Here is a 24189-nt window from a genome sequence, read left to right as displayed (position 1 = left end):
GAAGCTATTTGAGTACTTTTTTGTTAATGCTTTACCTTAGAAGAATAGAGGGAGTGGTGATCATCATGACAAGCTACCTTCTTTTTTCTAGGTTACTTGTTTTGTTGCATACAGATTTGTTTTCTCATCAACAAGCTGTTTGAGGGATGGGGTATACATCACAGACATTTAACCCAGAGATTCATGACAAACGATGATAAAAGCTCTTAAAATTCTCAAGCTTACTTTCCACAAATATTTACTGTCATAAGCCCACTTGCACAATAACAACTAGGGACAACTAAGGATATATTGTTATTGTTCTCTTGTCCCACCTGAAAAAAATGAAGATTTCAATACCATGTGTTAACAAGTTCTTTAATGAGACCTCTCTGGTTTCTACAGGATCCAAATGCCTAAGGTAAACAGCAAGAAAAATGGAGGGAAAACGTTCAAATTTCATGCCTCTGTCACAACAAAATAAAGGATCCTAGGCTCTGCAAATCAGTATGTGTACATAAGCATGCACATGATAGAGAGGTATGTAAACTATTCTGTACAAATATAAAGAAAGCTGCAAGTGTTTTGAAATACAGAACATTGTGAAAATCTCTCAAGCATCAAAATTATACATTACCTGCAAAAATAAAGCACTGCTTTAGACCATTTCGATCACAGCTCAAGCAAAGCAAAGGCAACTCCCCAGTTTTAATCACTTTAGCATACTTCAAAAACAAGGGGAAAAATCTTGTGCTTTTTGGCAATTAGGGAAATAAATGTCAAGGTAGCTTTTGAATATCAAAGGCAAATACATAAACATCAACTCTATATTTCAGCTATGAGGAAATACATCTTAACAGTTACTGATGGCTGGAATAGTCATCAGTCATTAACTACTTATGGCATGCCAGTAACAAATGGGGGGTGGGGGGAATCACTTCAAACAATGTCCTTTTTTTGCCTGTAAGCTGCTTTAACCATTTCACTAGTGCAAGACCATATTTTTACCTGATTGAATTAAACCTGAAACATAGAACATTCAATACAAAACTATTCTTCCCCCCCCCCTTTTAAAAAAAGTGCCTCATTTCATAATGCACTAAGCCATTTACAAACTAATGGAAGACCGTCTGTCTCCATCTCTTGTCAGTAAGGAAAGGCCAAAGAGATTCCTTGATCCCAATACGAAATGGAGTTTGCTGTCCGATGCCCAACATCTGTAGTCTAGAACAGTCAAGCTGCGCATTCCTGGGACGAAGAGCACCCACTACTGGGCTATCAGTGATCTTAAAAATAAGAAACAAAGATAGAGTGAGACAAATGTTCTATAACTAGTTTCTGGAAAGAGCTCACAATTCCTTCATAATATATTCTAAGCCTTTTCCTATTCTAACAAATACAAATACTCAGTTGGGTACAAACAGGGCTTTTTTTCAGCTGGAACGCGGTGGAACAGAGTTCCGGAACCTCTTGAAAATGATCACATGGCTAGTGGCCCCGCCCCCTGATCACCAGACAGAGGGGAGTTTAGATTGCCCTCCGCAATCTAAATCCAAAGTGACGTCATTGGCCCTGGGAGCATGCGTGCACTTTGCGCACGCACATGTGGTACCAGGGGCACCACCTCTCGCCAAGAGTTGCCCCCTTTGCTGGCAACCCACTGAGTTCCACCACCTCTTTTCCCAGAAAAAAAGCCCTGAGTACAGATACTCAGTTTTGCTGCTGTTGAACTGGGGGAGGCAGAAGCCCCTGTAGCTACAGCACTGTGCACACTTTTTTCCTGCAACTCCAAAGATCCATCCATATATGGAGTTCTCTGTAACCTCTTGTGCAGAAAGAAAAGCTGCTCCCAAACATCATGGGGCCCTTTTCAAGCAAGCATCTGCACAAACTGCAATCAGAATAACATATCGCTTCTTGGGTGCACAGGGTTCTTTAGCTCACAGATGTAGGAATACATCTACAAATAAAGGAAATGTTTAGGATCAATCTAAACTTGTAGAAAAACTCCAGTATACTGTTTATTAATTTGTATGATGTAAAAAGTTATCATCTGCAAAGACAGGTATTTTTGAACGGTAGCATTTCACAATAAGAGGTGGAATAAATGCAATTTTATTCACCATTTGCAGTTTTGCTTTCTTTTTGTGTAAGGAGAAAAGGATTTGAATTCTTACTTACTGGTCTCAAGTGGCTACTGGGAAGATTGAAAGCATCAGCCATAGCACATGCCATTTCATATTTAGTCATCTGCTCATTACCAGACCAATGGAATGTTCCTTTTATGGATGGATCCTATGATATATAAAACACAGATGCTTAGTTGTTAGTGCACTTTATATAATTAAGGAGCTCAGAGAGAAAAAAATACCCCAAAGCAATGCCTGAGGGTATTCTTTTAACTCTGATATACAAAGTAATTTGGAACTCAGTTTAGTATTTCTGGAATATTAGGCAAAAAAACTGAACACATCACATATAATCATTCTAAAGCTAACAGCAAGAACTCTTAAACTTGGCAGCTTATTCCCCCGCTCCACCTCTGGCACCAAAAATGCCTTTTTTGCATAAATAAGAGTCCTGGCCATGTGCTACTTTGCAAAGGAAAATACTAACATTTTATCTGTTAACTCATTCATGGACTTGCCCAAGTTGAATTTCTGTTGTAACATTTTGTGTGCGTACCATAACTGTCCGTTCATCATTAGTGAGTGCAATGTTTTGCATGTAAATAAGTCTGAGCGCTTCATTTCTGTGGTTAATCTGTTTTTTAAAAAAATATTTGTTACTGTGGGTTTAAAAGCAGGACTCAGGTGAGAAGGAGAGGGAATGGATAGGTGAATGGATCATCTTGTGACTGGATGGTAGCTGAATCCTAGGGGGCAGAGCGCAGTTTTTAACTATAGTGCTGGGAAAAAGTGTTCATTCTGTCAAGTTCAGTGAATCTGTGTGGAATTCTGAGAAATTCTGCCTAAATCAGACAAACTGTGAGCCTGGGGTCAGTTTGTGTGCATCAGAGAAAGATTATTCTGTCTAGGTCAGGCAAGCTGTATGGAAAAGCCTGAGTGAATCAGTATCTGTGTGGATGAGAGAAGTATTTATTTTGTTAGTGAAGACCTGTATGGAAAATTAGTCTTTGTGACTGTCTCTGTGAATGTGTTTTTAAGACTATATAACTATTTTTGAAACCATCAAGCTTAAGAACATTCTGAAATCAGTATGCTTATCATACTCTTTATGTGCTTATAAATTCTACTTCAGAATAAGCAAAAGAGGATCCCATTTTTTCCTCAACCACCCCCACATCCTGATCATTCTGTCATAGTGCCACACACACACACAAACTATCTATAAATAAGCTTTCCTATAATACCAGTTAAACTGAAGAGATCTAAGGTAAAAGCCTTTTGCAGCAGTAAAAGCCTTTTGGCAACCATGAGGGACTCAGGGAGGTAGCAATATACAGGTCACCCAAACATGGTAAAATGCCACAGGTGGGGTTAGCAGTCGAATTCAAACCCTAAAGGGAAGTGTTCTCAAGGTATAAGCCTGAGTAAAACAGATAACACCTGAAGCTGTGTGTGTGTGGAGAAACAAAGTGGAAGTTGTGAACAGGGACCTCCTGAGGTAAAAGTGTAAGGTAAAGTAAGGGGGAGAAGAGCTCTGTGGCCAGAGTGGTAAGCGATGGTACTGCAGCCCAAGCTCTGCTCACAACCTGAGTTCAATCCTGGTGGAAGCTGGGTTCAGGTAGCCGGCTCAAGGTTGACTCAGCCTTCCATCCTTCGGAGGTCGGTAAAATGAGTACCCAGGTTCCTGGGGGTGAAGTGTAGATGACTGAGGAAGGCAATGGCAAACCACCCCGTTAAAAGTCTGCCAAGAAAATGTCATGATGCAACATCCCCCATGGGTCAGGAATGACTCAGTGCTTGCACAGGGGACTACCTTTACCTTTTACCTAATGTAAGGAGGAGCTGTAATAGAGGTCCAAGGGCAGGTTTGTAACAAAACTTGTTACAGTGATGTATTTAGTTTTTTACATCTCATATCTTACTGTTTTTGAGCACTCAAACCAGTGCATAGTATAGATATTATGGTATCATTAAATTAAAAAGCCCAATGAAATAGTTTAAAACCCAAACCAGCATATGAACATGAAGCTACTTTATACTGAATCAGACCATTGTACTATCAAGGTCAGTACTGTCTACTCAGAATAGCAGTGGCGCACCAGAATCTCGGGTGGAGTCTTACACCTCCAAGGATTAAACCTAGGATGTTCTACATGCCAACCTGATGTTCTAGCATTGAGCATACTGTTTGCAGGTCTGGCCACCACATCTCAAAAAGGACACTGCAGAGCTAGAAAAGCAATACAGAAGAAGACAACTGAAAAGCTGAAGAATCTGGGACTTTTCAGTTTAGAAAATATATGATTACCAGGGGGGCGGGGACGACGACGACGATAGTGGTTTATAAAAACTATGCAAGGGGTACAGAAAGTAGATATGAGAAAACTTTTCCTTTTTCTCCCTAAATACTTGAGGGCATCCAATTAAGTTGATGAGCAGAAGATTCAGGACAGATAAAAGGAAATACTTTTTTTAAACAAAAATTATTAAAATGTGGAATTCAGTACCCATAGATGTAATGATGGCTGCAAGCATCACTTAAAGGGGGATTAGACAGATTAATGGAGGATAGATCTATTAGCAGCTATTTGCCATGGTAGATAAAGAGCATCTTCATATTCAGAGGCAGTAAACCTCTGAATACCAGTGCCAGGAGGCAACACCAGGGGAAGGCCTTGGCCTCTATGTTCTGCTGTTAGTTCTCCAGAATGACTGGCCACTATGCATGAGACAGGATGTCAGACTAGATAGACCACTGGTCTGATCCTTCAGGGTGTTTCTTATGAGCTATGGCCCCTCTCCAGCAGCAGCAGAAGTAAATGAACATCAGAAATTCACAGGATTGGATCCATAATGCCATAGACAATTTCAGTGAAGCAAGTCTTTCCATCTTTCCCTTTCTTCTAGCTTCTTGCAAGGTTTGGGAGACCCACAAGAATAAGTCAGGTGGCATAAATGCAGCAAGGAGGAGTAATCAAATAAAGTCACCCAGATTCATACACTCAGTAGGAATGAAGCAAGCTCCATAAACAGAGAAAAAGTTTACAGAGGTGAGGGGGCGGGGGGAATGCACACAATTGTCTAATTTCCTTTTCTTGCTGTATAATCTACTGTATACTGCACTGTTCTTACAAACCTCAGCAGTGGTTGTACAAGGGTAAGGCAGGAAAGATCAATTTCTTAAAACTTAAAAGTTTGGATCCAATTTACATATTATTCCAGTTCTGACCGCTCTCAGAAAAAGATATGTTTTAACAGTGTAACAAAAGCTCATTCCCCAAAGGGTGAAGAATTCCATTTCCTGGGGGTACTAGTGAAAAGATCTTGTCCACTGTGTCAGCTACTTCTGATACTAGGAGCTTTCTAAACAGGACATCAAGGTCAATCTTAAATCAAATCTAGTGTGGTGTGGTGATTAGAATGTTGGACTAGGAACTGGGACACCAAGGTTCAAATGCCCATTCTGCCATGGAAACTTGCTAGGTGACATTGGGCCTGTCACACGTTCACAACCTAACCTACCTTGCAGAGCTGTTGTGAAGATAAAATGAGAGGAGTATGATGTAAGTCACACTGGGTCTCCATTGGGAAGAAAAGTGAGATATAAATGAAGAAAATGAAATAAATGAAAGGGTGAAGGGAAACCTTTTGGGCTCCAAGCTATTTACAATAAATGACTACACTGCATGTATGAACAACTTGTGAACTAGTGGGCATCTCGTTAACAGCAGCATTAGTGACCAGTAAGTTGGTTTGTAACAAGAAGAATGAAGCAGTAGACAAGATGCTCTTTAAGCTTTTCACTCTATGGACTCTGTATACTCATGCCAGTTATAAAGAATGGTTTCAGTTCAGCAGTAAGCAAATGTTATACACATTAGTTCTCTCTCCCTACAGAAGGATGTAACAATCAAAATGCTGGCTCTGGGCAAGTCCCATCTACCCCAATATCCTTTATCAAACTTCACAGCATACTACCATCAAAGTCCCACATCATATTTTAGGAATTCTGAGATCCAGTTTCCTGCTATTAGAAAAGAATGGCAGAAAACTGCCATTAGAAAAGAATGCTTCATGTATTTTTGCTCTAAGTATAGGAAAAGATCGTTACTGCATCTACTTGTTGACGGCAAGACAATTCATGGCCATTCTAATTTCTTGTATATAAACATGCATGTAAACATGTTTGTATATAAACAATGCAGGAGATAGTTTTTAAGCATTTCTGATACAAATGACATTTATCAATCCAACAAAAAGGAGAGACGCCGAAAAACGAGTCAACAGACCGTATAGAACAGCTTCAATTGTATTTGTTAGAGGCACAAAAAGACAGTGCCACCATTAATAAACGGTCAACCAAAAATTAAAAACCTTCACTCCTTCGTGAGTGTTCGGAAGATTAAATACTGAGTTCTCAACGTAGCCAACTCACAGTAATTGCTAACTGAAAAGATCCTGCTTTAGATTAACAACAGGAGGACTTTGAACACAGCACGAGCAAGAAAACTTTCTAATTTTGCTTGGAGCCCAAAATGCTGGGTATGCCTTTTGAAAAATGCTTCAAACATTAATTTTAAAAAACCCATAAACTTGTGAACATAAGAATAAAGGATTTCAAAGCAAAGGACAGCAGGAGTTACACTCTGAAGTTCCCACTTACCCCCTCACCTTTACAGCAGCAGCTGCTGTGGGTATAAGTGAGACATACCCAGTATAATGACATGAAGCAAGTTGAACTACATGAAGGCAGGGGGGAGGCAATCAGAAGGACTGCCCTTTTGGTGGTGGTCCCATGTAGTGTAGGTTGTGGACTCGGAAATGGAAGATGAGTGCACTCTCCACAGATGTCTAATTCTATCCATTAACATTTCCATCGGACTGTCAATACATCTGTTGCCTTGAAAGTAAGCAGCCCCCTGGCTGGTTTCACCAAAAAATGTAATCTGCATATACTATATTCAGTATTTCACAAGTCAACTTGGGTACATGTTGCAAACCTGTTAGAACACTTAACATGACTTTTTTTCAATCTTGGCTATACCATGAGAATTATCTCAGCAGATTTTGGAAGCTAATCAGGATCTGCCTTGCTTAGTAACTGGATAGAAGACACCAAGGAAGACGAGGATTGCTATGCAGAGGCAGACAATGGCAAATCGCCTCTGTTAGTCTCTTATGGCAGTGGTTGCCTTAAGTTGGCTATTGACTTGACAACACTTTCTGCCACCACCAATGCTTCATGGAGGCATAACTGGTACAGAGTTGTGGTCTGCTAATATGTATCCACTAGTTGTAATATATGAACTAGCCAATAAAAACAGAGTCAAATGAGTTGATTTACAGAAATTCTCACCTGCATTCTCTTCTCTGCTAGCTGTCGGCAAATGCTAGCTACATCCTTTACATAGGTAGGAAATCTCTGCTGCCAGTGGTCCATGTTGGCTGACTTGTTACTGAATTGCACTTTATCAAACATAACTGTCACAGCACTCTCTTCCAAGCTTTCAACCTCTCCATATAAAATAGGAACTCTAAGCACAGCAGCACCTAAAAGATGAGAAAACCTTTAAATACACCGAAGTGGTTATTGAGATGATCCAATTCCCAACCCTAACTCAGAAGGGAAAAAAAATTTATTTGAGCTACGACAATACACACGACTCAGTAAGCTGAGTGTACACTGTTGCTCCACGTAGATGGAGATTCAATTCAAAAAGTTTCATATGACATTTCAGAATTACAAGCAATGAGTGTTGAATTACACTGAGAAGCATCTCATAGCATAATAGGAGTGAATACAACAACAGATCTTGAGACCTGCACACCAGGCAATGGAGGATATGCCACCCTACTGAACTGATAAGAACAAATACTACTTGATCTCAGCCAAAGACTGAGACGCTATTGGAGAATATCTACTCTTGCATGCCTCAATGTTCTAATTTCAGCCCTCCTGGAAGACAGACAACATTGTGTCCCTCTACCTCAACAGCTCTGCCCATGCCATACAGGGAAAATAGAGTTTATTGAACATGTTCTGCTGCACTACACATTCTATAACAACATCCAATCTCAATGCATTGCTCCAATCTTGTCAACTTTACTAGGAAGATGAGAACAACTTTATGCCTCCATCCTCTTTGCAGACTCTACCCAGAACTAATAAAGTTGCTTAATTTTTCCTTTGGGCACATGGGATACACAAGCGGCTGACAGAGCCTCAATTAATTTACTTCTTTGCTGGAGGAAGGCATAATCTCTCCATCTCCCCCATAATCTATGTTCCCTTCTTGTGTTTGTTGCACTGTATATGCTTTCCCTATCTCTATTTTTATTTTTTTATTCTTCTTATCAGGGCTTTTTTCTGGGAAAAGAGGTGGTAGAACTCAGTGGGTTGCCCTCGGAGAAAATGGTCACATGGTTGGTGGCCCCGCCCCCCGATCTCCAGACAGAGGGGAGTTTAGATTGCCCTCCACGCCGTGGCATGGAGGGCAATCTAAACTCCCCTCTGTCCAGAGATCAGGGGGGCGGGGCCACCAGCCATGTGACCATTTTCAAGAGGTTCCGGAACTTCATTCCACCGCATTCCAGCTGAAAAAAAACCCTGCTTCTTCTCACTGTTGACTCTCCGGAGCTGCTGTTGTATCAAAATAAACTTTGAACTTAAGCTTCTTTTTCCTACACTTCACTTCTCATTCTGGATTACAATAACCCAGACTTGGACAAGGAACAACTCTTTCTTAGTACATAAAAAAATACAATGTTCAATCTGCCATGCATCACATAAGTACAGACAAATGAGCTAACACTGGCAGCAATCCAATGGATGTGTCTGACCATACAATTTTCCAGCCTGCTTCTGTTGATGTCTACAATTTCATATTATATTCTTGCCCCACTCTTTCAACTTCAACCACATTTTACACCGTGGCTAGTTTTCTCATCTGCTTGTTGAACATTTGCTACCCACTCAAGCCCTATAGTTATCCACTACAGATGTTCTAAAAACATAAGAGTCACTCTGCTACTTTACACTAAGTGATTATCTGCTCCAGCCATTTTATTTCCAACAAAAGGCAACCTAATGCCTCTAGGAAACTTACAAGCAGGCAACAGCCTTCCCCTCTTGCCTCCAGTGTCTGGTTCTTAGAAGCACACCAACTCTGGATATAAAAGTTCCATTAGCCATTTTCACTAGTAGCCATTGATAGACCTATCTGCCAGAAATCATCTAGCCCCTTTTCAAATTCATCTAAGCCAGTAACCATCTGATCTTGTACTATAAATTAAGTAAATTACATGTTTTGCAAAGTACTTTTTCTCTCTGTCCTAAACATATTGTCATTTAGGTTCAGTTGGTGAGCCAAGTTCTTCTCAGAATATCAAAAATGCTTTCTGTGTTTTCCCCAGAACAATTCAAAACTTATAACCCTTCCTGTGCTGACCTTTACCCTAAACTGAAACAAGCCACATAGACTTCAACTTTTCCTTGTAGGAAATGTGTTGTAATGTCCCGGTCATTTGGTTGTGTTTTTGCAGCTCAACATTATTTCCTTATATAACAGCATTATGGAACTGGTCCTTTTATTCCCAACTCCTTTCATTTAACCAATTGGTTATTATGGAATTTTCTTTTCTTTTTTTCAAAAACAATTATTCCATTAACTCCTTTCCCCGAATGCAGACAGTTCTTCCTGTTTATGCCACTTCAGTTCTGAGCCTAAAATTCTAACATAAAGCAACAAAGAACAAAAGAAGACGCTGGGGGGGGGGGGGGGGGACTGACTTCAATATTTTAGTAAATACTTCAGCTTGGATCCCACCTATTTCCAAAGGTATAAGGATTTCTTCCCATGGAGCGTAACTTGCCTTCACATGACAACATAATTTTTATAAATGAGGATCCACAGAATACTGATATTCTATAGCACTCACTGAGCCCACTGCAAAGGCTGGAGTTGCTCCCTTTTTTCTTAGAATCCAAAGCACTTCCATTACTAAACATTTGCCTGCTGCGCGCTAGACAGATTACTCTTCTTTCAACTGTAGAACTTAAAAGCAAAGCAATGAGAAACTGTATTGTTTCTTTATTTTCACTAATATTCTTTTAACCGGAAACATGTATTTTTCTGAAGTTCATACTGAAAAAGCTGAACACCTACAAATATAAACTTACCTTCACTGTTTTTTAGAACTGCTTTTTCACCTTCTAGTTTAGTTTTGCCATAGAGATTTAGGGGATTTGGTGCATCATTCTCCTTATAGGGAGGGTTTGTCCCATCAAATACATAATCTGTACTAATGTAGATCAAAAATGCTCCGACGTCAGCTAAAATATAAAGGAAATATAAACAATATTTACAGAAGCATAAATTCACAGTAATCTTCCCCCCCCACACAATTAGCCTGGACATAAAAAAAAAAACTTTGCTGGACTAGATTAAAACCCATCTAGTTCAACATTTTCTCTCCCTCTGGCCTGCCAAATCTCACTACCCATCTCCATATTAAAATCATTACGTGATAAACTGCTCTTGGGTTAGGTGTACTGCCCATACTTGTAATGCCATGTAAAATAATGTTGTATCCTTACAAGAACTATAGCCATGTACTTTTTTTACCTGCTTCTTTTGCTATGTTCCCTGAAGCAGCCACATTGAGCTGAGAAGCAGCATCTGGTTGACTGTCTACAACATCTGGTCTTCTCTCAGCTGCACAATGTACTATCACATGAGGCTGAAAATTACACACACATTTTTAATGAGTATAGAACAAGCAAGCATTTGTACCAACTCAATATTCATCCAAATAGTATAACTGAAGTTCCATTTAAATATGCAACTGAACCACATTAATTATGGCTTGATATAATATAGTCTTCTTGCACCTGTAGGCGAATGTATCTAAGGTCAGTCCTGGCTAAGAATTTCATATGGGGACCTTTCTGACTGTTTTCAGGAGGGATACAAACCAGAGTCTCCCAGATCCTAGCCCAACCATTACTCTATGCTGGCTCTGCATGAAGTTGAACATCACCTCAACAAACCAATGTGATACTATTCCCAGGGTGCATAAAATAATTTCTACAGAACATCAGTAACTATTAGTGAAACTTTTACACAATGAGAAACAAAGTTAGTGAAGAAAAGTAGATACTTGCATGTCATCATCAATCTTACCTGCCTTCTTTTTCATTCCACAATTCTCACCTGAAAATCCTGGATGAGATTATGAACAGCAGCAACATCCAGGAGATTAACTTGTTCAAACCTAGGTCGAGCTCTAGTGAACCCACAGCCAACAGCATGCCAATGGTTTGCTTTAAATTCCTTATATACAGCTCTACCAAGCAGCCCTGTGGCACCAGTAATCAGGATACGTCTATTTGGGATATCAGTATCGTCCTGTAAAAAAAAAAAGAAATCTCATTATGAACTAATTTTTCTGCTTTCCAAAATGCAGCAGTCATATTAAATGGAAAGTCCAAGGATATATATGGTGCAGATGGAAGGGGTTTCACTGACACCCCCTTCTGTGGCAGATCTCTAATTCCTGCCTACTGCTGTTCTTAGAGAGTCCTCATTCCCCTGACACAGCATTTCAGGGGGCATTTTCAGCTTCTGCAGCAGAGAAGGAAGTTATGCTCCACAGATGAAAATTCAATTTATCTGTGAAAGTTTTTATTGAATACAAGCCACAGTACTAAAGACAATGTACTGAATAATTATTAAGAGTAGGTATCCTGCCACAGTACTTATTGCTAAAATTTCAACTTCTAGCATCCAAAAAACGCTTATGCAATATGTAATCAATCTTAAAAGTACTAATAAGTATGCTGAACTCTAAATGACTATATTGAAGTTGTGTAACCACACACTTCTGACTAAAATAATATGCTTGTGGGGAAGGGTTAAGTCTTGAAACAAGAGGCTGAAATTTTGCCTAGAAAAGGAAGTCTTCTAAATAGGTGAGCTCCCGCAAGCATGCAACATAGCAGGAATAAGGATTTCAAAATTACAATTCCATGTTAAGAACCAAAGAGAAATTTAGTCTTGAAAAACTTGTAACCAGATCCTACAGGAATCTAAACATTTACCCCATTTCCTCTGCATTCTGTCTCTATCTGCCCTTGTAGAGGCTGAAAACTTATAATCAGTATAGTTGTTCAGAAACTACAAATAAATAACAATTCTTCAATATAAAAATGATACATTGTTCCATGCAACCACTAGCACCCTTTTGTTTGCCAAAATATGAAATGAAATAAGTATCACTTTATTTTAATGCATTGTTAATTTGCACTGCATTGTTAATTTGAGTGGAGTCTCATTAGTTTATTTTAAATGAGACTCCAGTCAAATTAATAATGCATTATGCAAACTACAATATTTCACCAAAAAGATCACCCAAACAAAGAAAGTTAACAGGTACCTATACGTAACAACGTAAGAGCTTCCTAGATCAGACAAGTCCTTCTAGTGAAGCATCCTGTTTTACAGAATCATACGGTTGGCACCTCCACGGTCATCTAGTCCAACCCCCTGCACAGTGCAGGAAATTCACAACTACCTCCCCCCCCACGCCCAGTGACCCCTGCTCCATGCCCAGATAGTGGCCAGCCAGTCAAAACTGATGACAAAACACTTAGTTCAAAACGGTGCCTTTAGGTATGCAGCTGGGTAGGGCTAATGGCAGGAGAGACAAAATAAATGTTACTTTTTAAAAGTAGCAAAGTACCTCTCCGTTACTAGTTGAAGCAATAGAAAAGGCCTATACTTCAACACATCTTAATGTCTTGACCTGGAAGATTTACTCCCTTCCCCCCCCCCCCCGACTCCCACCATCCAGCCCGATAAGAAGTTCTGCAGACCTTGAAAAGGTGCCTGGTAAGATCTGAACAGAGAAGTGAGCCATGTCTCCTGCTGCTGCAGGTTCTCAAGGTAGCCCAGAGGCTGCGCTTATGGGGAGGGGCTGAACACGCTGCTGTGTCAGCAAAAGCGAAGAAACCAGAAGTCACGTAGCGCTTGAAAGATAAACAAGCTTACGATGGCGCAAGCTTTCTTGGCCGGGAGCCCCGGCAGCACCGAGGCCGCGGGTGAAGCAGGCTTAAGTCCACGAGCGCTGACGCCAAAACAAACCCGCTCCCTGGTTTCCCGGCCTGACCGAAGAGGGGTGACAGCCCGCTTCGATGTCGCTGTAGTGAGGAGTCAGCCCGACGGCATTCGGCGGGGCTTCCTCCTAGACCAGCCTGCACAGAACTGCGGCGCAGCTGCTCTGATCTTCCCCCTTTTTCACGCCCCTTAAGTCGCGCTTCTGGGGCTCGGGGGAAATCCCCAGAGAGCGAGGAGGACACCTGCGAAGCCGCCCTCGCGGCAGCCAAGGGGACGGGGCGGGGGAAGGGAAAGAGAAACGGGGAAGGGGGCGTGGCCAGCATTTGTTTACCACAGAGTAAGCGGGAGAGGAAAGGAGGGCTCCGGCCAAACGCGTCCCGTCTCACCTCCTCCAGCCAGCAGCTGCCCGGCTTGAAGCGGATCCGCAGCTCGCTCTCCCACCCGACCATTCCTTCTCCCTCTATCGCCAACCGCCTCCGCTCCCTTTCGAGGACAACTCTGGCAGCAGCCCTCCCAAACCACGCCCACTCGGCAGCCACGGCTCAGCTTTCCAACCGAGCGAGCGCATTGGCTGAGCCGCCTCGGAAGGCGGGGTTTGGGCGTGCGCGCTCGCGCCTGGCGTGCGCGAGGCTGCCGTTGAAAGGCTTTTGATCGGCCGCTCATTGGCTGCGCTAGGAGCGTCCCCGAGGGTCGCCAAGCTCTCCCGCAGCGTGCGTGAGCCCCGGCTTCTTAAAGGAGCTGCGCGCCCCTTGTGCTGACTGGGGTGCGGTCCCACTTTACAGGACGACTAGGGTTGCCACATCTCAGTCGGGAATTCCTGGGGAGGGATCTCATTGGTAATTATGCCATAGAGTCCAGCCTTTTAAGTTGCCATTTTCTCCAGGGGACCTGATCCCTGTGGCCTGGAGATTAGTAGTGATTCCAGAAGCTCTCCAGCAACTACCTGGAGATTGACAATAGAACAACTCCTGAGCTTTCAAGCAGCTGCACAGCTGGAGTGCCTTTCTATGGGTGTAACAGTTGAGAACTGATGAACCCAGTAACATTTCAAAGTGATACTGTGTACACGTAGCTATGTTTACTTCAAAGTATGAGCTCTTCCTCCTAAGTGCACACAAGCATTGCAGCTTTCACTTCTGCATATGCAGGAACACTGCAAGAGCATAAAAATAAAAGGTATAGGACACAAGTTTAAGGCACTTCTGACAACTCAGGAAAATCCATGAAGACCTCAGTCGCATACTCAGCAGCAGCTACATTTGTTAAACAGGTTTTCTTCCCTGACCAAGAAGATACTATTCCCATGAAACTGATTTTAACATGACTCCATAGGTGTGGCAATCTGGTGGTTTTGTGCAAAGTCAGGGTAGAAGAAATCAGAGGACTACTACTTAATATTTGACCCACGGTTTACTGTTCTTACAGACTTCTAGGGTAGTTAGCTAGGGGGGAGCATTATGTGTCCTACCACTCTTTATTGTTTGCAACTTTCCAAATGGGCCAATGTATATATACCTTTCAAAAGGCAATCATCTGCAACTGGATTTTTCGTGGTGTGGAGAAGATGCTGGTTGTGAATGTCTCCTAGAGTGCAATGATAACACAATATCCAATAAATATTTATATTCTACCTTTCTCCCCGTTTGGGGGGTGGGGGTGGTTTACTTTAACATTTTCTCTTTTATTTTTATCCTCAATAACACTTGGTGGAGGGTTAAGCTGGGAGATATATAGATGCAGCATGAGGCTATGCCTATCATAATGATCCTAGTTTATGATTTTTAATGTATGACCACCAGGAATTTTGGATGCAACTACTGATCCTAAGTTGTTCCATATACATGAAGAAACAGAAATCAGAAAACTAGAGGCTGCTGCTCCCTCCTCACTGGTGTTTCAGTTACAATCAGAGGGGTGGGGGCTACATTTAAGCCTATCAACTCTACTGATAAGGCGGGAGAGGTGGCAAATACCTTTCAACGGCTTTACCAACTGACATCATACAAAACGTTAACTACATAGCTTGGGCGATAACAACCATTGCTGGGATGCAAAGAACTACTTAAACATATGCCCAAGGGCTGGGAAAATTCACTAGATTTTTTTTTTCATTTTCTTTGAATAGCTAATCAACCCAACCCAATCCTGTATGTTTATAAAATCCCCCGTCACTTTGCTTATGCTTGCTAGAGGTATTTGTTCAAGAACAGTAAGTTCAAACTTCTTGAGACATATGGACTGCAATCCTAAGAGTACTCTGCTAGGAGTAAGTACCATTGAATAACATGGAGACTTATTTCCAAGTAAACCTGGATTTAGGATTTTTTCCACCATCTACTAGTTATATGGAATCAAGGCCATATATTTTCTTTAGCCATATCTATGGCCTCTGCTATTGTGCAGTTTAAGAATGACTATAATGGAGCGATAGAAATATAACAATACATTAGTAGCTACTTAAAAAAGCAATTGTGTGAGCACTTACTTGCAAGTAAGGTCACTAAACTCACTGGAATTTCCAAATCAGCATCAGAGAGATCAGCTGTGTGTTTACATCACAGCACTGTGTCCCTCCCTTCTCGGCAAACTATTTTTAGGCACGATGGGAGGGCCAAACACTGAAACCTCAGAAGACCTCTTCAGGGAACACTAGAGAAACAGGAAACGCTCTACCAAATTGCTGTTGCCATGATCAGCAAGCACAACTTCACAGTAAAACTATTATGGATACCTCCACAGAACCAGAGAATAAAGCAGTAGCAACCACTGCACAGAACCCTCATCTAACTTTTAGTTTTAAAAAGATTAGCCAGCACAGATTTCATCAGAAACAATTCTGCCAGCGTCCTTACAAATGAAAGTTCAGTTCACTCTGGAGGAACAGTTCTAAGCTGTAAAGTGTTCCGAAAACAGTCACATGGTAAGTGTGGGGAGAGTTGCACTTTTATCTGGAGAGGAGACACCAATACCATTTCAATAAATAATTAAAAATAAATGCACAACACAGCCCAAAGTTCATAATTTTAGATTTATAATAGAGAGGAAGGGGGAGGGGTTGAGACAGAAGTGTTATATTGTATGCTACATATTTTTCAGTTAGCAGACACACTTTCTGTATATGTTTATATTTCTGGACAAATATATTAAGAAGGTTTCATTTTTTTTACATGTTCCACATGTTTAAAAAAACCCTGAATTACAAAAAACACTCTTACCCATGACCTTTTAAAATTGGCACACTTGAAACTGTTGAAAAGGTATTAGTCTAAGTCTTTGAATTTTTAATATATTTCAAATACATTTTAAACTTACCCAATTCCCTTGAACCACTATCTCAGGCATTGCCACCAAGCAGAACTGAAGCAAAACTCCAAGCTTTGTAAAAGGCACAAACCTCCCTTGGCTGTTGTCTCTCTGCTTTGTTTTCAAAGAGTGCAGGGATTGGTGAAGAGACAAACCAGGGGACTTTTGGAATAGACATGCTAATTGAAACAGGTCATGTGCATATCTGGTGCTCTTCTGAGCATGTTCATTTTCCCTAACAGGAGGAAGGGGGTCTGACAGTCTAAACATGCTAGTGAGAACTCTCCCCCTCCACAGAACAATGCTCCAGAAACAGCATCTAATTGAAATATACTGGTATGAATAGGACTTGGGGGGGGGGGGAGTTCTCATTCATTCCAATAGCTTATATCAACATCTTTCTTAGTTTTGAAACCCATACAATCTTTGTCTCCACTATTTAATTTAAAAAGTCTACATCACACAAATGTGTGTGCATTATGTGCTGTAAAGTTGCTTCTGACTTATGGTGACTCTATGCATTAATGCCCTCCAAAATGTCCCTTCATTCACAGACTTGCTTAGGTCTTGCAAACTGAAAGGTGTGGCTTCCTTTATTGATTCAAGCTATCTCATTCCGGGTCTTCCTCTTTTCTTACTACTTTCCACCTTTCCTAGCATTATCATCTTTCCCAGTAATCTTGTCTTATCGTGATGTGACCAAAGTACAATAGCCTGTTTAATCATTCTATATCACATAAATACACAATCATTTTTGTAGGTAACCATTCTCCCTTCATATTAGAAGCTTGCACAATCATCACAGGAGGGGCCATGACTCAGTGGCAGAGCCTCTGCTTAGCATGCAGAAGGTCCCAGGTTCGGTCCTCAGGATCTCCAGTTAAAAGGATCAGGGAGTAGGCGGTATAAAAGTCTGAAACCCTGTACAGCTGCTGCCAGTCTGAGCAGACAACGCTGACCTTGATGGACCAATGGTCTGATTCAGTATAAGGCAGCTTCATGTATCCATGTGTCCACCATCACAACGGAAATGAACTTAAACAAACACAAAAATACAGGAGAGGGAACATACAGTATCATTGCATTAAGAAAAACACTGAGGGAATAAGTCTCAGCAGGTTTGCATCACCAGCCCAACAAGCAACATTTATAGGGCTAGACATAACCACATAGAGCATGAAGATGAAGCAATTTAAACACAATACTGGCAGGCAAGATGTTAGTTGTATGAATTTGCACATATACAGTTACACGTTAGTATACCAGGGTTTTGAAGTATAGGAGAGCATTACACTGGCCTGCCATCCCATTGGAATTGCATACATGATAGTGGTGGAGAGTGCCATCAAGTTAAAGCCAATTTACAGTGACCCCAGGTTGGGTTTTCAAGGCAAGAGACTAACAGAGGTGGTTTTCTATTGACTGCCTCTGCATAGACGCTCTGGTAATCTTGGGAGGTCTCCCATCCAATAACTAACCCAGGTCAACCTTGCAGAGTTTCCAAGATTTGATATTGGGCTTGTCTGGGCTATCCAGATCAAGACAGGATTACATGCACAGCTATTCGATTTAAACAAGACAGTGCACCTATGCAATATCATATTCAAATGCCAATATCATGTTTAAACATCTAGATACCAGAGGGGCAAAATGTATATGGGCATAATCCTCTTGTTCTTTGCACAGGACTGTTGTGTCACCTGTACATATACTGAAGAAGGAAAATAGGGTTTCATTGAATCTTGTGGGAATTCTTTGTATGTGAGTGTTGCTCTCATGGTGGGATGGGAGCCCATGTTAAGAGGTAGAGAATCCAACCACTTATGCAGGTTGTGTTCCATGCACCCAATATCTTATTTAAACCAGGCCAAATTGCTTGCGAAAGTAGTGTTTTCATACTGGGTATATCCAGTCTGGGCAGATAGGAAACATCAAAGAAAGACCAGAATCACTATGCAGATGCTGTCAATAGCAAACCAGTTTGTTACTCTCTTGCCTTGAAAGCCCTCGGCAGGGGTTGCCACAAGTCAGGTAGAACTTGATGACACTTTCCACTAAGTGCCATGCTAGGGGCATAGTTAACACATGAAACTGGCCACATAAAAAAACAGTTAAGTTCTTGCTTGTAATGAGATTTCTGCTTGTTTCCAAATTTCTGCAATCTATACCCTATTACATTGTTTACTGCAACCCCCCCCCCAATGTGGTGCCCATGCGCACCCTTGTGCCTGCCAATACCTTTCCTGGCATCCAAGTGTTTTTTAGAAAGTGGGTGTGGTCAGCTGGGGCTCTTGCTAAGCATGGCTCCTGATTGGCTGTGCAAATTTTTAAAAATTCTGCTTTACCCGAGGCTGCTTCCACAGCACAAGCTTCTTCACTGTGCAAATGAAGGTAAGCTGCAGCAGCCATTTTGTTACTGTGCCCACCAGTGTCAGAGCTCCAAATGTGTCAACAGATTCAAAAAAGGGGGCGGGGTGCACTGGTTTACTGACTGCCCCAGCTGCTGATTGTATCAAATTATACAATGTAATCTACCTTGAATCTTAGTGAGAAAGGCAGAGAATAAAGAACGTAAATAAATAAAGGGTATCACAGTAAGTATCGTCTGGACGAGATTAGAAATCCCATCATTCTAAGATATATTCAGTACTCACAAACCTCTGTGCAACTATTCCAAAACCCTGCTATATTCAACAGGAAAAAAAAAAGAGAAATACTACCACTTGGGCAGAAGGGTGGGGAGGTGCACACAAAACTCTTAACAAATCAATGATCCTTTATGAATCCAGCTCAACAAGTTCCTGTGTCATAATAGGTGGATGCAACATTGGTATTCAGATTAGGGCTTTTGTGGGGGCTGCTGCTGTTTTGAAGGCACATAAAAGCATTCATTTTGTGCCAGATTTTTGATGTGGAGCTCAGGCTCTAAAAACTGTTAGAGTGATACTTTGTCTTCTTAAAGCAGTTTATTGATTCAAGCTATTGATTTTAATCAATTATGTTGTAAGCTTGAATTAAAATGTAATAATCACAAAATACCCTGTATATTACAGCTAGATGTATGTTCAACAACTTACAATATACCCATATCTAGTACACAGATTTCTGCTCATAAGAGAAAAAAGTTAAGGATTGAGACACGGCAGTCAATTCGTCCGTTGCTCATGTATTTTAAGAGGTCATAAACAGTTATGGTTAGAAGAATCCTAATATATGCCATTGATGATGTGCTAAGTTACCTCATGTTGATTTCCACATCTCTCAGAAAAATTGTAGAAGTAACAGGAAGCTGGGATAGTAAGAAACAACAAGCCCCTACTACCACCCCTTCTCACCATAGAAGTCCCTTAATTAGGCAGTAAAGGAATATAAGGAAACTTCTATTTTAGCTATTATTAACTTAATGTCTTCTCAGACAGGATCTCAACAGTTAACACAATTCTCCTTTTGTCCGATTTTGAAAATCCCCATGACAACCCTGTGTGGTAGGTTTTAAGGCAGTGCTTCTCAAATGTTAGCAAACGGACTATCCTTTTTGATTTAAATATTTTCAGACTCCAGAGGACACCCTTCCTCTCTAGTACCTACACCACACTAGGAAGCCTTTTACCTCAGACCAGAGAGAGATAGGGTTTAATTGCTAGGTGGGAGGCAAAATATGTCTTCCTTGGTCAGCTCCTAGCCTTTTTCATAGTGAATGCAGCAAGTTGTGCAGTTTGTGAAGGCTTCTTTCTCACAAGAAGCTAGAGGCCATAGCTGCCACTCTACACCACGGTGGTTGTGATTTAAGAATGGGGGGGGGGTGCTCTCCTCACCTATCCTGGGGAGATGTGAAGCTGTAAATACTAAGGGCTTTCTTCTTTTTTTTTTTAATAAAATTTTTATTGGAATTAGAATCATTTGATTTCACATTACAATCAATTCCCGTTTCCCAATTTCTAACCCCCTCCCTTTCCCCCCTTTTTTGTAGACTTCCAACAGTTTTCCAACCCTTTGTCCCTTTTCCCTTACTCATTTTAAATTCATCTATCTAACAAACATATACTTTCCCTTTAATCTAAGCAATAATTCTTTAACTATTTTTAACACTCAGTACCCTATCTTTAAGTCCCTTCTTCTGTATTAGACAAACAATTTGTCCCTTTTTTCCATAATTTCATAATTTCCTGGTTTCAAATATTTCTATAAACCATATACCATATAAACCATATAATCCATGCATTCATATAAGTCAACCAATTTAACTTATATTCTGTATATTACTTTTTCTACATATCTTGTCTTCATTCTACTTTAGTTATATTTAATTATATTATTAATTTCCTCTTTCTTTAATTATACATCTATATAACTATCGTCAAAAGTTATCAATCAATTTGATCCATATGTTTCTTCAGGTAGACTTATTCAGTTTAACATGTTACACATTTACACCAGAAACAATATTAATTAGTCGGTCCTTATAGTTAGTTATTTCCTATCCATATTCTATATATTTTTCTATATATAACAATCTAACAAGATAACTGCTTAGACATTTTCATTTCTCTCTCTACCCTCCGGTAAAGTCACCCCCCTCTACATTTTGTCATGTTTCAATAGTTCTCAAACTGCCACAGTTCTCCTCCCACCTCCCATTTCTTCAACACATATTGCTTCAGCTTCTCCCAGTCTGTGTTGAACTGTCCTGGGTCCAGATTTCTCAATTTTCTTGTCATTTTGTCCATTTCGGCCATATACAGCAATTTGTAAGTCCAGTCCTCAATAGTTGGCACTTCTTGTACTTTCCATTTTTGCGCATACAAAAGTCTGGCCGCTGCTGTCATGTAAAATAGCAATGTTCTATATTGGGCTGGAATGTTCTCCATTCCCAAGTTCAGTAGCAGGAGTTCTGGGTTCTTATTGATTTGAAATTGTAGAATCTCACTTATTACTTTTATTATTTCTCCCCAGTACTGCCTAGCTACCTCACACGTCCACCACATATGGTACAGAGAGCCCTCATGTTTTTTACATTTCCAGCATTTATTAGAAGTGTTCGAATTCCCTAGCGTAATCTTCTTTGGTGTCATGTACCAACGATGTTCTCTTTAATATTAGTACACGTTGTAGTCTTCATTGTCTTTTTCCACAAGTGTTCCCATGCCTCCATTGTTATTTCTTTGTTAAAATTTATGGCCCACTTCACCATTTGTACTTTAACTATTTCATCTTCAGTATACCATTTCAACAATACTTGGTATACCTTGGAAATTTCCTTCTTATCCTCTTTTAAAAGTGTCTGCTCTAGTTCCGAATTCTCTGTTCTTATGCCTCCCTTTGCACAGTCCGAGTTGTAGAGATCTCTGATCTGCCTATACTGAAACCAGTCATAGTTGGGTGATAACTCGTCCTGTGTCTTTATTTTAAGTTTGGAAGATTCTATTCGGGTTATCTCCTTATATGTTAAACACTGTTGCTCAGTATCGACAGCTCTCGGATCTATAACTTCATATGGAACCACCCACATGGGGGTTCCTTCTTGTAGAAAGTCTCTGTACTTCTTCCAAGTTGCAAATAGGGTTTTCCGTATATAATGATGTAAGAACATAGAGTTCACTTTCACTTTATCGTACCATAGGTATGCATGCCATCCGAATATTTTTTTATATCCCTCTAGGGCCAATAATTTCTTATTTTTCAGCGTCATCCAGTCTTTCAGCCACACTAGGCAGACTGCATCATAGTAAAGTCTTAGATTGGGCAGTTGCATTCCGCCTCTTTGCATCTTGTAAAACTTTCATTTTCACTCGAGGCTTCTTGCCTGCCCAAACAAAGTCTGATATTTTCCTCTGCCATTTTTCAAACTGCTTAGAGTCTCGGATAATTGGTATTGTCTGTAACAAAAACATTACTCTTGGTAACACGTTCATCTTAACTGCTGCAATCCTTCCCAACCATGACAAATTCAATCTATTCCATTTGATCAAATCTTGCTCAATCTGAGTCCATAATTTTTCGTAGTTATTTTTGAATAGATCTATATTCTTTGCAGTCAGTTCAACTCCCAAATATTTCACCTTAGTTGTTACTTCACAGTCCGTTATTTCCATTAACAGTTGTTGTTTTTGCTTAGTCATATTTTTGCATAGTATCTTTGACTTCTTTTTGTTAATATAAAACCCTGCCAAATCTCCGAACTGCTTGATCTTCTCTATCACTTTTGGCATATTCTCCATTGGGTCTTCCACAATTAACATTATATCGTCCGCAAATGCTCTGACCTTATAAGAAAAGTCTTTTATTTTTATTCCGCGGATTTCTTCATCTTGTCGTATTTGTATCATCAGTATCTCCAATACCAAAATGAATAACAGCGGAGACAACGGGCAACCTTGTCTTGTTCCTTTACTTATAGTCAATTTCTTAGTAGTCTCATCATTCACCACAATTGCTGCATTCTGGTCTCTGTAGATTTCTTTAACTGCTCTTATGAATCTTTCTCCCATTTGTAGCTTTTCCGTAGTGGCAAACATAAAGTCCCAGTTCAAATTGTCAAACGCTTTTTCAGCATCAACAAAGAAGAAACCAACCTCTTTGTCACAACGCTTATCATAATACTCAATAGCATTGATCACTGTCCTTAAATTGTCTCTGATTTGTCTACCAGGTAAAAAACCTGCTTGTTCCTCCTCAATAACTTCCGAAAGCTATCCCTTCACTCTCTCTGCCAATATCTTCGCAAAGATTTTATAATCATTATTAAGTAAGGATATGGGTCTATAATTTTTCACATTAGTCAGATCTTGGCCCTCTTTGGGGATCAATGAAATGTTAGCTTCCTTCCAGGTATCTGGAATCCGTTGATCCTTTAATACTCCATTGATCACTTCTTTTAGGAATGGTACCAGTTCGTTGGCCATTGTCTTATAAAATTTGGCTGTAAGTCCATCTGGCCCTGGCGCCTTTCCCAAATTTGTTGATTGTATTGCCATTTTTATTTCCTCATCCGTTACTTCGTTGTTCAGTCTGTCTCTCCACGCTTCCGAGATTACTGGGAGCTTCATTTTCTCCAAATATGTCGCTATTGATTCTTTATTCACCTCTTTCCTATTATACAATTTAGCATAAAATTTATAGAAAGCTCTACTAATGGATGTCTGTTCCAAATACGTTTTGTTATCTTCACATATTTTATTTATTATTTTCTTTTCCTTTCTCTTTTTCAATTGCCATGCCAAATATTTCCCAGGTTTATTTGCACCTTCAAACCCTTTTTGATTCAGTCTTTTAAGATTCCATTCCAATTCTTTATTATTCATTGCTGTCAGCTGTTCTTGTAATATTTTAATGTCCTGATAAATTTTCTTTTTCCCTGGTCTCTTCTTTAACTGTATTTCTTTGGCTTTTATTTTCTCCATAATCTCCTGTCTCTTCTCCTCTTTCTTTTTTCTGGCTCTTCCATTTAAGTCCATTAGTATGCCCCTAATTACCGCCTTGTAAGTGTCCCAAACCTTGTTGGTTGGTACTTCTTTATTCATGTTGTATTGTATGAAGAACTTTGTCTCTCTTCTCAGCATCTCCATATTCTCTCCCTCTTGAAGTAAGTCCTCGTTTATTCTCCATCCTTTCCTTTTGCTCCTTCTCCCCAATTTCTCCCCAATTTCCACATAATTGGATTATGA

At 40.3% G+C, this 24189-nt stretch overlaps 1 protein-coding gene across 2 annotated transcripts; it reads right to left on the bottom strand.

The window, feature by feature from the left end:
* Nucleotides 1-341: 341 nt before the first annotated feature.
* On the bottom strand, nucleotides 342-16657 carry MAT2B (methionine adenosyltransferase 2 non-catalytic beta subunit). 2 transcript variants are annotated; one of them, XM_054978241.1, is made up of 7 exons: nucleotides 16535-16657; nucleotides 11321-11515; nucleotides 10733-10847; nucleotides 10288-10440; nucleotides 7465-7658; nucleotides 2161-2274; nucleotides 342-1265 (listed from the first exon to the last, which is right to left on the bottom strand). In XM_054978241.1, the coding sequence occupies exons 1-7, from the start codon at nucleotides 16562-16564 to the stop codon at nucleotides 1095-1097; spliced, it is 972 nt and encodes a 323-aa protein (XP_054834216.1). In that variant the 5' UTR covers nucleotides 16565-16657; the 3' UTR covers nucleotides 342-1094. The 2 variants fall into 2 exon arrangements, with proteins under 2 accessions (XP_054834216.1, XP_054834215.1); XM_054978240.1 differs by lacking the exon at nucleotides 16535-16657 and adding an exon at nucleotides 13609-13735.
* Between the last annotated feature and the right edge of the window lie 7532 nt (nucleotides 16658-24189).

This window comes from Eublepharis macularius, chromosome 4, assembly GCF_028583425.1.
Source record: "Eublepharis macularius isolate TG4126 chromosome 4, MPM_Emac_v1.0, whole genome shotgun sequence".
NCBI classification, from domain to species: Eukaryota; Metazoa; Chordata; class Lepidosauria; order Squamata; family Eublepharidae; genus Eublepharis; species Eublepharis macularius.
The sequence above is the reverse complement of the archived record's forward strand: the minus strand, read 5'-3'. Positions and strand labels throughout refer to the sequence as shown.

Coding starts and splice junctions, on each gene's coding strand:
- MAT2B (XM_054978240.1), bottom strand. CDS start 13,671: ATGGTCGGGTGGGAGAGCGAGCTGCGGATCCGCTTCAAGCCGGGCAGC. Junction 10,441..10,732: donor GAACATAGCAAAAGAAGCAG/GTAAAAAAAGTA, acceptor TTTATATTTTAG/CTGACGTCGGAGCATTTTTG. Junction 1,266..2,160: donor CCAGTAGCCACTTGAGACCA/GTAAGTAAGAAT, acceptor CTTATTTTTAAG/ATCACTGATAGCCCAGTAGT.